The 13,229-nt window shown below is 37.2% G+C and overlaps 1 protein-coding gene across 6 annotated transcripts in view; it reads right to left on the bottom strand.

The window, feature by feature from the left end:
• The window catches only part of pcdh15b (protocadherin-related 15b), a 760,133-nt gene that overhangs the window by 203,098 nt on the left and 543,806 nt on the right, over positions 1-13,229 (bottom strand). For all 6 annotated transcript variants that reach the window (XM_039771647.1, XM_039771665.1, XM_039771655.1 and 3 more), the window contains one exon: positions 3,864-4,004. In XM_039771647.1, the coding sequence (XP_039627581.1) occupies positions 3,864-4,004 (141 nt within the window). The remainder of the gene's footprint in view (positions 1-3,863; positions 4,005-13,229) is intronic.

The following is a 13,229-nucleotide window of genomic DNA, read 5'->3' as shown; positions in this document are numbered from 1 at the left end:
AATAAGAATCATAGGGATCATAACAGCGTTAGGACAACCATTAAGAAGGATATTATGGAGGTTAAAAGAGAGAGAAGAATATAGCAGATAAGGCGAAAGATAACAGTGAAAATAGCGAAAGCTCTAAACACGCCTTTTTCTGAGGTCTTCACATGTGGGGAAGTAGATACCCTGCTAGGGACTACTAAGGAGGTACTTAATGATTTGTAGATTGTAAAGGGAGAAGTACTGCTTAGATTAAATAGGCTGAAATTAAACAAATCTGCAGGACCAGTTAATATTTACCCTTGAGTTCATTTTTTTTTTAATTTTACCGGTATTATTGTAATCATTCCGTACAAATAGATACATTTTTACAAAAAATAGAATTTGTGAACTGAAACTGAAAACAAATCAACCCCTACCCCTGAGCAAGAGAGCATGGCCAACGGAAAAAAACTCAAAAATAGTAAAAATAAATAAACTGATGAGTTTAATAGGCGGATACAGATAAATGGAGAAGAAAAAGAAATGGGGAGAGAATCTACTTCTTCAGTGCTTTAAGAGCTTATTCTAAAATGTTATTGATTAGATCCTGCCAGGTTTTGAAAAAGTTCTGCACAAATCCTCTAAGTGAGAATTAGATTTTTTCTAATTTCAAATAATGTAAAACATCAGTTACCCACTGAGGAGAGTTAGGATTCTTCCAACTTAGCAAAATAAGTCTGTGTGCCAAAAGTGTAGTGAAGGCCTTACAGTTTGTTTGTCCTTGTCCACTTAAAGCCCATCTGGAAGAACACCAAACACAGTTGTAAATGGGTTAGGAGGGATTGTGAGATCAAGGCTGTCTGACAGGCACTTAAAACTTTTTGTCCAGAATGATGTTAATTTGGTGCAGGCCAAAAACATGTGACTCAGTGAGGCTGGAGCTTGATTGCAGCGTTCACAGGTTGGATCTTGCCCTGGAAACATTTTAGACAATTTCAAGTGAGATAGATGTGCTCGGTATATAATTTTGAGTTGAATAATTGTATGCTCTGCTTATATGGAGCTCGAGTGAATTCTCTGCATTGCTATCTTCCACTCCTTTTCCGATATGTTGAGTGAGAGAACCTTTTCTCATTGTCCTCTTGGATCTTTGAAAGGGAGGGACTGTAAAATATTTTTATATAAAGCACAAATGCTGTCTGCTCCTGAGACTGTGCAATATTTTTTCCAGCATAGAGGATGGTGGGAGATAGGGAAAATTGGGCAGGTTCTGTTTGAAAAAATTTCTAATTTGAAGATAATGAAAGTAATGTGTTGCTGGAAAATTAAATTTGGAATTTAATTGTTCATAAGATGCAAAGATGTTGTCTATATAAAGATCTCTAACCAATTTAATCCCAAATGTTTTCCAGATATTAAAAACTGCATATATTTGCGAAGGTTGAAAATGGTGGTTCTCATGCAGAGGTGCCACAGATAAAAGATTCTCCATCTTAAAATGCTTTCTACATTGCTTCCATAATCTCAGTGAGTGAAGCAAAATTGGGTACAGAGCAGGGAACATACAGAAGTACTGCAGGATTTTATTTCTATTGCAGATCAAGCCTGTGTATGTTCATCTATTTGTGTCCAGGTTTTTATAGCTTGTATGTTTGCTGCCCAGTAATAAAACTGAAAGTTAGGTAGAGCCATGTCACCTTCTGCCTTAGGTCTTTGTAGGGTTGCTCTTTGGATACATGGTGGTTTTAAATTCCAAATAAATGAGTTTATGGTTGAATGTAATTGTTTAAAGAATGATTTACTGATGTATATTGGAATGTTTTGATATAAAATGAGAAGCTTAGGAAGGATATTCATCTTACCCTGGAGTTCTTAAGGTGGTTAGTGACTATAGGCCAGAAAGCTTAATGTGCATCACAGGAAAATTAATGGAAGAGATTATTAAAAATAAGATTCAGCAATAAATGGCAAGAACAGTCAAGCATGGGCTTAGAACATGCTGAAATTCTATGAGGAAGCAACAAAAGGCTATGGTCAAAGTGGAGCATATGACATTATTTAACTTTTAAAAAGTATTTCATAAGGTGCCACATGAAAGGTTGGACATGAAACTAAAAGAAGTGGGAGTTCTAGGTGCTGTTTGTAGATGGGTTAAAATTGGCATGGACTCAGAAAACAGAGGGTTATGGTGCGAGTAACCTTATCAGAACTGGCTAATGTTAAGACTGTTGTTCCACAGGGATCAGTGCTAGGGCCACTTCTATTTTTAATATATATAAATGATTTGGATAGGAATATACATAACAGGTTGGTTAGGTTTGCAAATGATACCAAAATAGGTGGATTGGCAGAATCCACTAAGGCATTATAGAAGGACTTGGACAGCATACATGCTTGATCAGATATGTGATACATGTAGGAAGTAAAGGTTTGGTTTGAACATAATGGGAGGTCTAAAAATCGACAGCACACACCTTATGAGAAGGATTTAGGAATCACAGTGGACTTGACACTATCAACTGTCAGAAACCAATAAGAAGGCTAACAGGAGTATTAGGTTATATAGCACAATGTGTAAAATACAAGCCCAAGGAAGTTATGCTCGTTTTATAATGTACTGGTGAGGCCTCATCTGAAGTACTGTGTACAGTATTAGTCTCCAGATTACAAAAAGGACATAGCAATGCTAGAAAAAGTCCAGAGAAGAGTGCTTAGGCCAATGCCAGGGCTACTGCGGATGAATTATGAGAAACAATTAAAAGAGCTGAGTCTTTTTAGTTTAATCAAAAGAAGATTAAGGAGAGAGATGACTGAAGTGCCTAAAATTATGATGGGGATTAGTAGGATTGAGGCTGTTATTTTAAAATGAGTTCATCAAGAACACAGGGACACACAGTTGAAAACCTGTTAACTGTAAATTTTGCACAAACATTTGGAGTTTTTTCTTGACACAGAGAACCATGGACACTTGGAATAAGCTACCAAGTAATGGGGTAGACAGTGGGACTTTAGGGAATTTTAAAACTAGAGTTAATGTTTTTTAGAAGAACCTGATGAGCTTTCTTGGGCTGAAAGGCCTGTTCTCATCTAGATTGTTCTAATGGTTCAGTACTTCTGTATTAAATAAAAACATGCTTAAATGCATTTTAATAGTAAAATATTTAACCATGGACTAGGAATATAAATGAATACAGAGACACAGTAGGAAAATGCTACTACAGCAGAGATTCTTAATCTATTGTTAGAAACTAAAATTGAGATGGGAACAGTTCAAGGAGAATCATAGAAAAGCATTTTCAATAGGTTGTGGCCAGGCCACTAATGTATGTCCACTTTGATCTCAGAGCTCACTTAAAGGGACATTCTAGCAGTGAGTATGGCATAGATGACATGATTCAACAGAGGCAGAGCTTTATGATGATGATAAGGAGTAAGGTCATATTTTATTTTTAATAAGAAAATGGTTAAGTAAAAACAGCAGGGGCAAGGTTATGTGCATCAGCTGATGTTTCAAATAGCCTTTCACTGTATGAGATAAAGACAACTGCTTAATGTATACAGTACAACAATAATGAATTTTTCATTCTAAAATACAATTCTTTTTAATAATTGTACATAAAAAATGTTTAATTTATACAGTGACAGTGACGGAATTGATTAAAGACATAAATTAAAGTCTAAACCCAAATTTCATTTTTAAATTGCAGTCACTACCACTGTATGAGAAGATGTTTTAAGCAAGATTATATTATGCTGACACCTTTAGAGAAATCACTTTTCCAAGAAAAATATTTCAAGAACTAACATGACTTGTATAACCTTAAAGAGAAAAATATTGACGGCAAATTATGAAAATATAAATAACACTAAGAATAAAGATAGCAAAAAATTCATACTTTGAATGTTGTGCTCGGTTCCTCATTCAAATTAACTCGAGTTATCACTCTTCCCGTGTCAGGTTCCACATCAAAAATACTGCCACTATAGGGAAATTGATTCAAGTCCACTTTGTATCTGATCTTGCTTGCTGCTGTACCCTGAAAATCAAGATTTTATTTTTTATTTAAAAAATATATTTCCAACTCTTTTTATTGAACAATCAACTGCTATGATATATAATTGATATAAAACCAATTTAGAATAACAAGTAAAAAGGCATCAGAACCTCAAGATTGAACTGTAGGTTTTAGTACTGAAAAAAAAGAGGACTGTCCATCCCTTCAATGTGCACATTCTGTAAGACAAATATGGATACCAATTTATAATTCTCTGTGCAAGTCATCTTGTAAGGCAGGGGCATTGCAGGATTAATACATAGCAGTTTAGCTGAGTTTTGTTTACCTATACATTTTATTTCAAATCCCAGTTGGGAGAATAAATTAATTTATCTGTGAATCTTACATTAAGCTCATACTTGCCTGAAAATTCTTGAATGTACTTCTGGGTCATACACTATACAACCTTGAAATGTGAAAACGCACGTCACATACAGTAGCATTAAGAAAAACAGTTAATTAATAGGAAAATTTTTACTTCCATACAGATGGAGCCACGTCAAATAGCCGCGGCCGTGCGAATGGCGTACGGCTGCCCTATGCACGCCGTGATCCCCCCCTCCCTCTACTGATAGAAGGCATGTCAAGATTTCACAGTAAACACGCCCATTCATGCCCTATTTATTCATTTACCTGGTTCCACCACTAGATGGCGCTTTGTTCTCAAGAACACGTTAACACACGCCAGCAATTTAGCTGCGCTGAGTTGCAATCACGTGATTTTAACATTATATTTTATTATTATAATTATAACATTATATTATATTATTATATAGGAGCTTCCCTGTCTGCCTATCATATAGTGCCTTTCTTTCCTACCTACCTATCTATATATCTATCCCCTTAGCTGTTTTTTATATATCTATTATACAGTGCCTTCCCTGTTTATTTATATATCTAGTGCCTTCTCTGCCTGTCTGTCTGTCTGTCTGATTGCATATAGCGCTGAACTTACTGCTCTGTACTATTCTGTCCTCTGCATGTCCTGGAGTACAAAATAAACAGCACCATACAGCAACATGTGCGAACTGGCAAGATCAGGGAAAAAACACGCGGTCACTGATTACAAACCGCAAGATGAATGAAAGACAATATATGTAAAAACATCATCGCACTAATGCAATATTATTTGAAAACGAACAGCGTCAGATCGGGCGCATATTCAAACCCGATCTGACGCTGTTCGTTTTCAAATAATATGGCATGTACTGCGTGTTGAAAGTGCTGCACTGAATAAGCTGACTCCTTCTGTAACAGCGTGTATTCAAACCCGATCTGACGCTAATATTGCATGTACTTAACTATTTTAGAATAAAAACATACATTTGATTTCAGTCAGTCTGTAAGAGCCAGTGTAAATGCATGATAATTGTAAAGGTTAGCTTTTTTTAAATTTAGTTCCATTCTCTCAGTCGCGTTCACGATACACCCCCCCCCCATTTGACAATGCTGTTTTCACATAAAGACGCGCTATAACTCAAATGTGATTTATTTGGAGACGCGCTATAGCTCGAATGTGATTTATAGCTCGAATGTGATTTATTTGGAGACACGCGCGAATGTGATTTATACTCGAATGTGATTTATTTGGAGACGCGCTATACTCGAATGTTATTTAAACAGGGAAGAAAGTACAATGTCAGGTGCTCATTCAGTGTAATAGGAACCATAGCACAGAGAGATGTGTACACTGCAACAAGTACACATGTCGTGAATGTAGGAAGGGTGTGTGGGAATTGTTAATATTTGAATGTGATGATTTTATACAGCACGGATCGGAAATCAGCAGTTCTTAGCATTGCACCACGCAAGCTGTCGTATCAACCGCCTACTGTAACTTGCTTTATTTTTTCTTCACTTATAGTCTAGAATAAAAATATTTTACTAACTAGTTTTATTAATTCATTATTTAATAATAAATAGCATAATCATCATGGGTTGTGTATTGAGTGATTTAACAAATCTGTTTTATTAATCGGTTTGTTGTTGTTTTTTTTACCACGTCATCTATTTATGAAACTATGTTGACAATACAAGAACTGCCTATACAGTATATTAAAGATACGGTATAGGGCTTCCTGGACACTGCAGTTAACTGAAGCATTCAATGCTCCATCTGGCGGGATTATACAGCATTGCAACCATCTTTTTAGAAAGCGCATGGGGGCGTTTATGGGGCGGGGCATCGTTAACTGCGTCATCGCGGGGGATCACATTCCGTGCACGGATCGTGCATGGTCCTGTCATGGTCCTGTCATGGACCTGTCATGCTCCAGGCGGCTGTTTGACGTGGCTCCCACTGTATGTAGCACCTTTCATTTATTGCTGAATTTCTCCTTTGGAAAATAAAGTAACACAGGTTGAGTATCCCTAGTCTGAAATGGATAGGACCAGAAATATTTTGGATATTTTCATATTTTAGAATATTTGCATATATAATAATATATTGTGGGGACACCCTTGTTCAAGTATGGAAATGCACACTAACCTGCTAAATGATGACTCCGTGTATAATAATTCACACCACTGAGTCATTATTATTGTAGTGACTTCTTTGCAGGTAATTGAAAGAAAGATATGTGAGCCAGGGAATGTAGTCAAAAAAAAAAATAAACAGTTTATTAGGGTGGGAGATTCAAAAAGAGGGCGGCAAGAATGGTGGTGTTTTCAAACAAACAGTGAACTAAACTATGTATAATCTTCCTCACTGTTCTGACCTTGGGGACGGCTTTCACTGATGGTTCTGTCTGTTGGAAAGGGCTATTGCACATGGTGAACAAAAACTGAAACTCTTTCTCTTTTGTCACACACAATTTTCACCTGGCTATTCTATCATGCTTGTTGCTTTCCCTTAACTGCACCCCTCCTTCCCTCTTATCCCTCTTCAGTGAGTCTGGTATCTCTGCACTTATTGGTTCGACTTGACTGCTAATACCTCACCCATCATTGCTGCTGGCGATACTCATTAGTATAGTCAGCTCCTGCCGACACATTCTTTATCTTGTTTTGGCACTGTGTCACCACTTGCATGGTAGACATAGCAGAGTCGCTACATTATAATGTGTTCACTTCTCAGAGAACTGGCCAACAGGTATGGTGGGGGTGTACATCACCATACAACAATTTAATGTAGTACCTTGGTTGATTTGTTAATGGCTACCAGCACAACAGGAATGATAGATTAAGAATTGGCTGATATAGTCCAGACCTGTTGGCCACTTGCTCACCTGCCAGTCACCAGAGCAGTCTGGTTTTACACCTAAGAAGTCTACCTTTGACCATATCCTGGCACTAAGGGTTCTCATGGAGTACAAACGCGAATAGCAGAGTTTCTTTGCAGCCATTGTTGATTTTCATAATGCATTTGATTCAATTGATTGCGCTGCCCTCTGGGACATCCTTAGGGTTCACGAGATCCCCTCATGGTTGCTGGATATCATGGCCGGCCATTACACGGGTACTGTGAGTGCTGTGCAAAGTGGAGGAAGAACCTCTGTGTTTTTCCCAGTTGATTCTGGGGTTCATCGGGTGTGTTCTTGCTCCTACTCTGTTCAATGCTTGCATGGACTGGGTGTTGGGCAAGGTCATGGGGTCCAGCGGCTGTGGGGCATCTGTTGGCAAAGAAAGATTCACTGATCTTGACTTTGCTGATGATGCTGTGATCTTCACGCAGTCAATGGAGGCGCTCATTGGGGCTATCGAGAGACTAAGTGAAGAGTTTGAGTGTCTGGGCTTTCAAGTGTCCTGGATAAAAATCAAGATTAAGGCCTTTAATGACCTCTTGGGCACAGTCATCTGTCTGCGGAGAGAATACTGACCTTGTTGAGAGGTTTACTTACCTCAGCAGTGACATTCATATCTCTGGTGACTCTTCCTATGAAGTCAGTAGAAGGATTGGGATTGCATGGGGTCATGAGGTCGCTGGAAAAGGGGTGTGTTTGGCACTCCCGATATCTAAAAAGGACAAAGGTTCAAGTCTTTGGAGTCCTGGTGTTTCCTGTCTTGCTATATGGTTTTGAGACATGGACTCCAGTGACCTGTGATGAAGACTGGACTCCTTTCGTAATGTGTCTCTGCAGAGAATCCTTAGGTACTGCTGGTTTGACTTTGTGTCGAATGAGCGGCTGCTCATGTAGTCCCAAATGAGGCACATTACCTGCATTGTGAGGGAACATCAGTTACAGCATTATGGCCATGTGGTGCGATTCCCCAAGGGTGATCCAGCTCGCAGAATCCTCATGTTGAGGACCCGAGTGGCTGGACCAGGCCAAGGAGATGCCAATGTAACACCTGGCTGCAGCAGATAGAGGGTCATTTCTGGAGGGTGGGACAGGACTGTGTGTCTGCCTGCAAGGTTGCCAACCAGGATCCTGAGCTGTTTCATCATGTTGTGGGTGCGGCAACGCACTGTACCAGTGCATGCTCCCCGACCTAACCTGGGGTGTACATTCATAAAATAGAATATGTTTCTGCAAACATAAAAAGGTAATTTGCAGCACTGTCTTTTTTTCCTTATGTGATTGGAGCAATTTACTGAATTTCTATTGCTACTTTTGTTATCTGTAAGCAGTGACAATGTATTCATTCCCAGAATGCAGAAGAAAGGATCTATAAACTATGTTCCCTCTAAGCTTCACACTAGCAGAGCACTTTTGAACTACTGTACAGGTGTTATCGTGTTACAATGACTGTATTGCTTAGCAGCACCTGATGGTTCACAGTGGTCCCCAATCACCAAACCGTTGCTCGTGTGTAATTTCCTCACAGTGCTAATTTCCAAGATGATTGACATTTATAGAGGCAAATTGTGCAAGAATTTGTGCAAGGCAGGTTTTATAATTTTTTTTTTGGCACATACATTTTCATGCTGTTTGGTATATTTACACGCTCAAATCTAAGAAAAGTTTTATAAAAACAGACACCTAGTGTGCAAATCTGTGCTCAAAAAGTTTCAATTTTTGGAGCATTTTGGATTTTGCAGCATTTCCAATTAGGGATACTCAACCTGTATCCCCATCTGTGTATTAACATAAAATACCTTAAAAAATATACATTAAAGATCAGTTACATAAAAGACTGTATGTTACTGGGATTTGTTTAACCATACACCAACTACAGAAAGTGTATAATGTCCAAAAAAAACCCAAAAAGGACACAAAACTGTCCAGATCCTCCTTAATGAACTATTAAGATATAAATAAATCATTCTACTTTAAAAATCTACATTTACTCATTTCTTTGGCTATATGCCTGATAAGGCTCTAACACAGTCATCGTTAGTAAACTGCCTACACATTTTTTCCACTAGCCAACACAGGCAGAACAAATAACTTCTGTAAATAACCTTTGAAATTTTTAAAGTGGAAGAGGTGTATCCTTCAGATTTCTCTTTTTTACCGATTTCTTCAATAGGCACTATTTATTTGAGTCTTGCTATTGTACAAAAACATTTCTGGGACAGACCCCTCTATATTATTTCTGCTGTGATCCAATGTGTGTGATTCTGAATTATTTCCTGCATTTGGATTGTACAGTGTCCCTTTCTTCAATTATCAGATCAATCAGAAGGAAATTAAACTGGAAATGTCTTAGAGCATCTACCTCAGTTATGAGATCTTTTTGTGGACAAACTGTTTATTTAATTTTTACAATAGATGCAGGTAAGGAGTGAATTTTAATAAGCAATACAGCATATTTGTAATCTTAGACATGAAATTCAATCTCTGTTGTGGTTCAAGGGTAACATGGGAACATAAAAAATGAATTGAAAAAAAAAATATCATTAAATTCACTGAAACCAGCCTCATCATTGCCTCAAGGTCAGAAGCCAGCATCATAGCCCTAATCTCCTGAAAATAATAGATGAACTGAACCTCTATAAATTAGTCTTTTCACTGTAAAGTGAAAAAAATAAATAAACAAGGAGCCTTCAGTGTTTTTTGCAAATTTTTAATTCATAATGATTATACTCTTTTAAATAATTCTTTTTAACTTCTTAATATTACAGAATTTGATATACAGCAATTTATATTAAAAACATTCACTGAGGGCAGCCACCTCGCAGTTCCAGAGGGTTAGAATCCCAGACTAGGCATAACGTGGGAAAAGTTTGCATGTTTTTCACACTTTTGCATAGACATGCCTCATAATTCTCACTTTTCTCTCCCATGTCCCAATGATGTGCATGTTAAGTTAATTGCTGACTTTAAATTGACTCCTTATGACTGGGTGTGAGTGTGCTCAAAAGAGTGTGCCTTGTGATGTGCTGGTGTCCCATTCTAGGGAGGGTTTAATCTTATGCCCAATGCTGCTGCAGCAACCCAAAACTGGATAAAGTGTTGTGAGATATGGCCGGCCATTCATCCCGGCCAATACCCCCAGGCTGCCAGATGGAGCCCTCCTTGCAGCATAGAGGTGCGCCGAATGCCAGCAGGGAATTATGGACAGTGGGATTACAATGTACAGCCCTGCTGGATACTAAGGGGGCCGCCAGGAGTTGCTGCAGGGATGCCCAGGGATTTATATTTCCTGTATACCCCGGAAGTATGTCCAAGTCACGGGAACGGAAGAAATTATATACTTCCGGGCTGAAGAAAAAGAGAAGTTTTTATCTGACCCGGAAGTGTTGGATAATCACATGGACTGAGGGCTCAAACACTTCCGGGTTGAGGACTATAAAGGACTGTGGGAGATCCCAGACAGATGAGCTGAGTTGGTAGGCAGGTTGGCTAAGCGTCTGGGAGATTGGAGTATTGTTTATTTGATTATTGGTTTGTTATATGATAATTGTGTAGAGGAGTGTGCTTTGTGCACTTATTTATAATAATAAATATTATTATTGGACTTTTACCTGGTGTCTGACAAGTGGTCTGAGGGTTCAAGGGAGAGAGAGAGATACCTAATCTATCACAGTGTTTAAAAAACTGATGGATATACTTGTAATTTCTTATATGATACACTCTTTAACTAGACTAGACAAATACAAAAACCCAACTGACCACATGAACCAGCTATAAATATTTCTGCCTATAAATTAAGTGTAAAGAACAGGAAATCTTGCATAATAATCACAGACATCTAGTTTTATGGACACATCACTAGGATATCTTTAATCTAGAATTCTCACTTAAGTCTCAAGTATATCACCTTTGTACTAATCTCAGACTGGTATATTAATAAGTTTACTTACAAATTAGCTCATCAAAACTATTAAATCCTCTAAATATGTGTTATTGTCTCAGGATGAAATAAGGAATAAAGATAAAAATTAGGAACACAACTGGAGTGTCTATCTCAGCTCATGCTATCTAAAGTCAGGAGGTCATTCTTCAAAACATATACCATTTGACCATTAACTTATGCCAGGTACTCTGATATTGTATTATTGCAGCTTATTGTCTCAATAAACTGACATTTTCTATTTAAAATTGTTTTAATTTCTTTTTTCTTGTATCTTTCCACTTAAATTTATTTGCTTGAACTAACATCATTTGTAAAACAGAGACCAGAGGCAGATGATACAATCAGAAATTGAATAAACAATGTATTTAGGTTTAACATTTAAAGCCCCTTTATGTAATAGCTGATAGAGGCATGTTAACCAGAGTTCAATTTTTTGACAGCATCACAGGCAGAACAATGTACTCTTTATCTTGAAGAAAAGGCAAATCACTGCTTAAGACTAAAGTTATGCAAAAAATACTCATATCTGCAACTTACTGTTTAGCATAGTGTTTTTCTTTTTAAATATTAAATCTATCAAATGGTTGAAAAAAGCAATTTAATACTAGATACTTTTTTGTATGGGACATTTCTTAATTTTAACATTAATACGACTAAAGCAAATTCAACTATAAATAAAACTGTATTATGAATGCTTTGAGCAATTACTAAGGTGTAGTATATTCCTGAACATATTTCTTTTTCCTTCTAAAATGACTAGACATAATTACAAGTCATGATTCTAGAGAATAAGAATGAGTAATGCATTAGGAGAACATTATCATAATGCAATAAATTTAACAGCAAAGGATAAGTGTCTAATATTGACCTATTCATGCAGTGTCAGAATACGTAAAAGGTTTCAAAGCAATGCTGAAACTGTACGTACAGGAAGTTAGAGATGTCATTACTTTTTGAAATAGTCAGACAATGCCTTATGCACTATGAAATTAATTTCCCTGATGAGCAAAGAGCAAAGGTTAGCTATTTTTAATTTCTACAATGCTCCCAACTTTCACTCTTCAAGTCTCTTGTGGCGCTTCACTCTTCAGTAAATGTCAGATTTGGCAGAGGAATAAAAATCTGTCAAATAGATGAAATGGGCTGCACTGGGATTACAGTAAAAAACGGTAGAGACAAGACATTATCTAATCTTTAACTTTGTCATGTTTCCTTATAAAACTAATATAGCAAAAACATATTTTGTACATCAAGATGTACAATGGCTTGCTGTAAACCATCAGATACACAAGATATATTACAGTTACTTAACACCTAGATATTACAGATTCTACTTGCTTTTAGTTACATATTAATGGAGGCATTCCAAATAATGTATCTTGAATAGGGGATAAATATAAAATGAATATGATTATTTTTGTTAAATTAAGCAAAGCATATCTACTGTCATTTGCATTATGCCAAATGTTTTGTCCAATTTAAAATGCAAATTGCCCACTGTAAATGTGTGCAAAATTAAGTAATTATAATTCTAGTAGAATACTTACATGCCAAAACACACATAAAGTACAAAAATATAAACAAAACTGGCTTCCTATAACCTTCACAAACAAACAATATGTGGGGGCATAGTGGTGCAGCTGTAGCGATAAGCTGGCACCCAGTTCAGGGATTGTTCCTGCTTCGTGCTGTATGCTTGCTGAGACTGGCACAACCCTGGACAGATAGATGAATGGAATAATTAAAGATGTGTTACAAATATTTTTCAGTGTTCCTTAAACGTTTTGAAGAATATGCGTTCTAAGCTAAAGGCTGGTTTTACATTTATTAGAGAGCTTATATAGTGGTGATTGATTACGTGGAGAAAGACAATAGAAATTAGGGGTTGGTTGGTTGACAGACACACTGCTGCTGCAATAAATAAATGAATCAAGGGTCGCACCTGTCCCAGCAAACATTATACGCGAGGCAGGAACAATCCCTGGACAGGGTGCTAGTTCATCACTACCGCTGTGCCACCATGTC

Source organism: Polypterus senegalus, chromosome 1, assembly GCF_016835505.1.
Source record: "Polypterus senegalus isolate Bchr_013 chromosome 1, ASM1683550v1, whole genome shotgun sequence".
In the NCBI taxonomy this organism is placed as follows: domain Eukaryota; kingdom Metazoa; phylum Chordata; class Cladistia; order Polypteriformes; family Polypteridae; genus Polypterus; species Polypterus senegalus.
The sequence above is the reverse complement of the archived record's forward strand: the minus strand, read 5'-3'. Positions and strand labels throughout refer to the sequence as shown.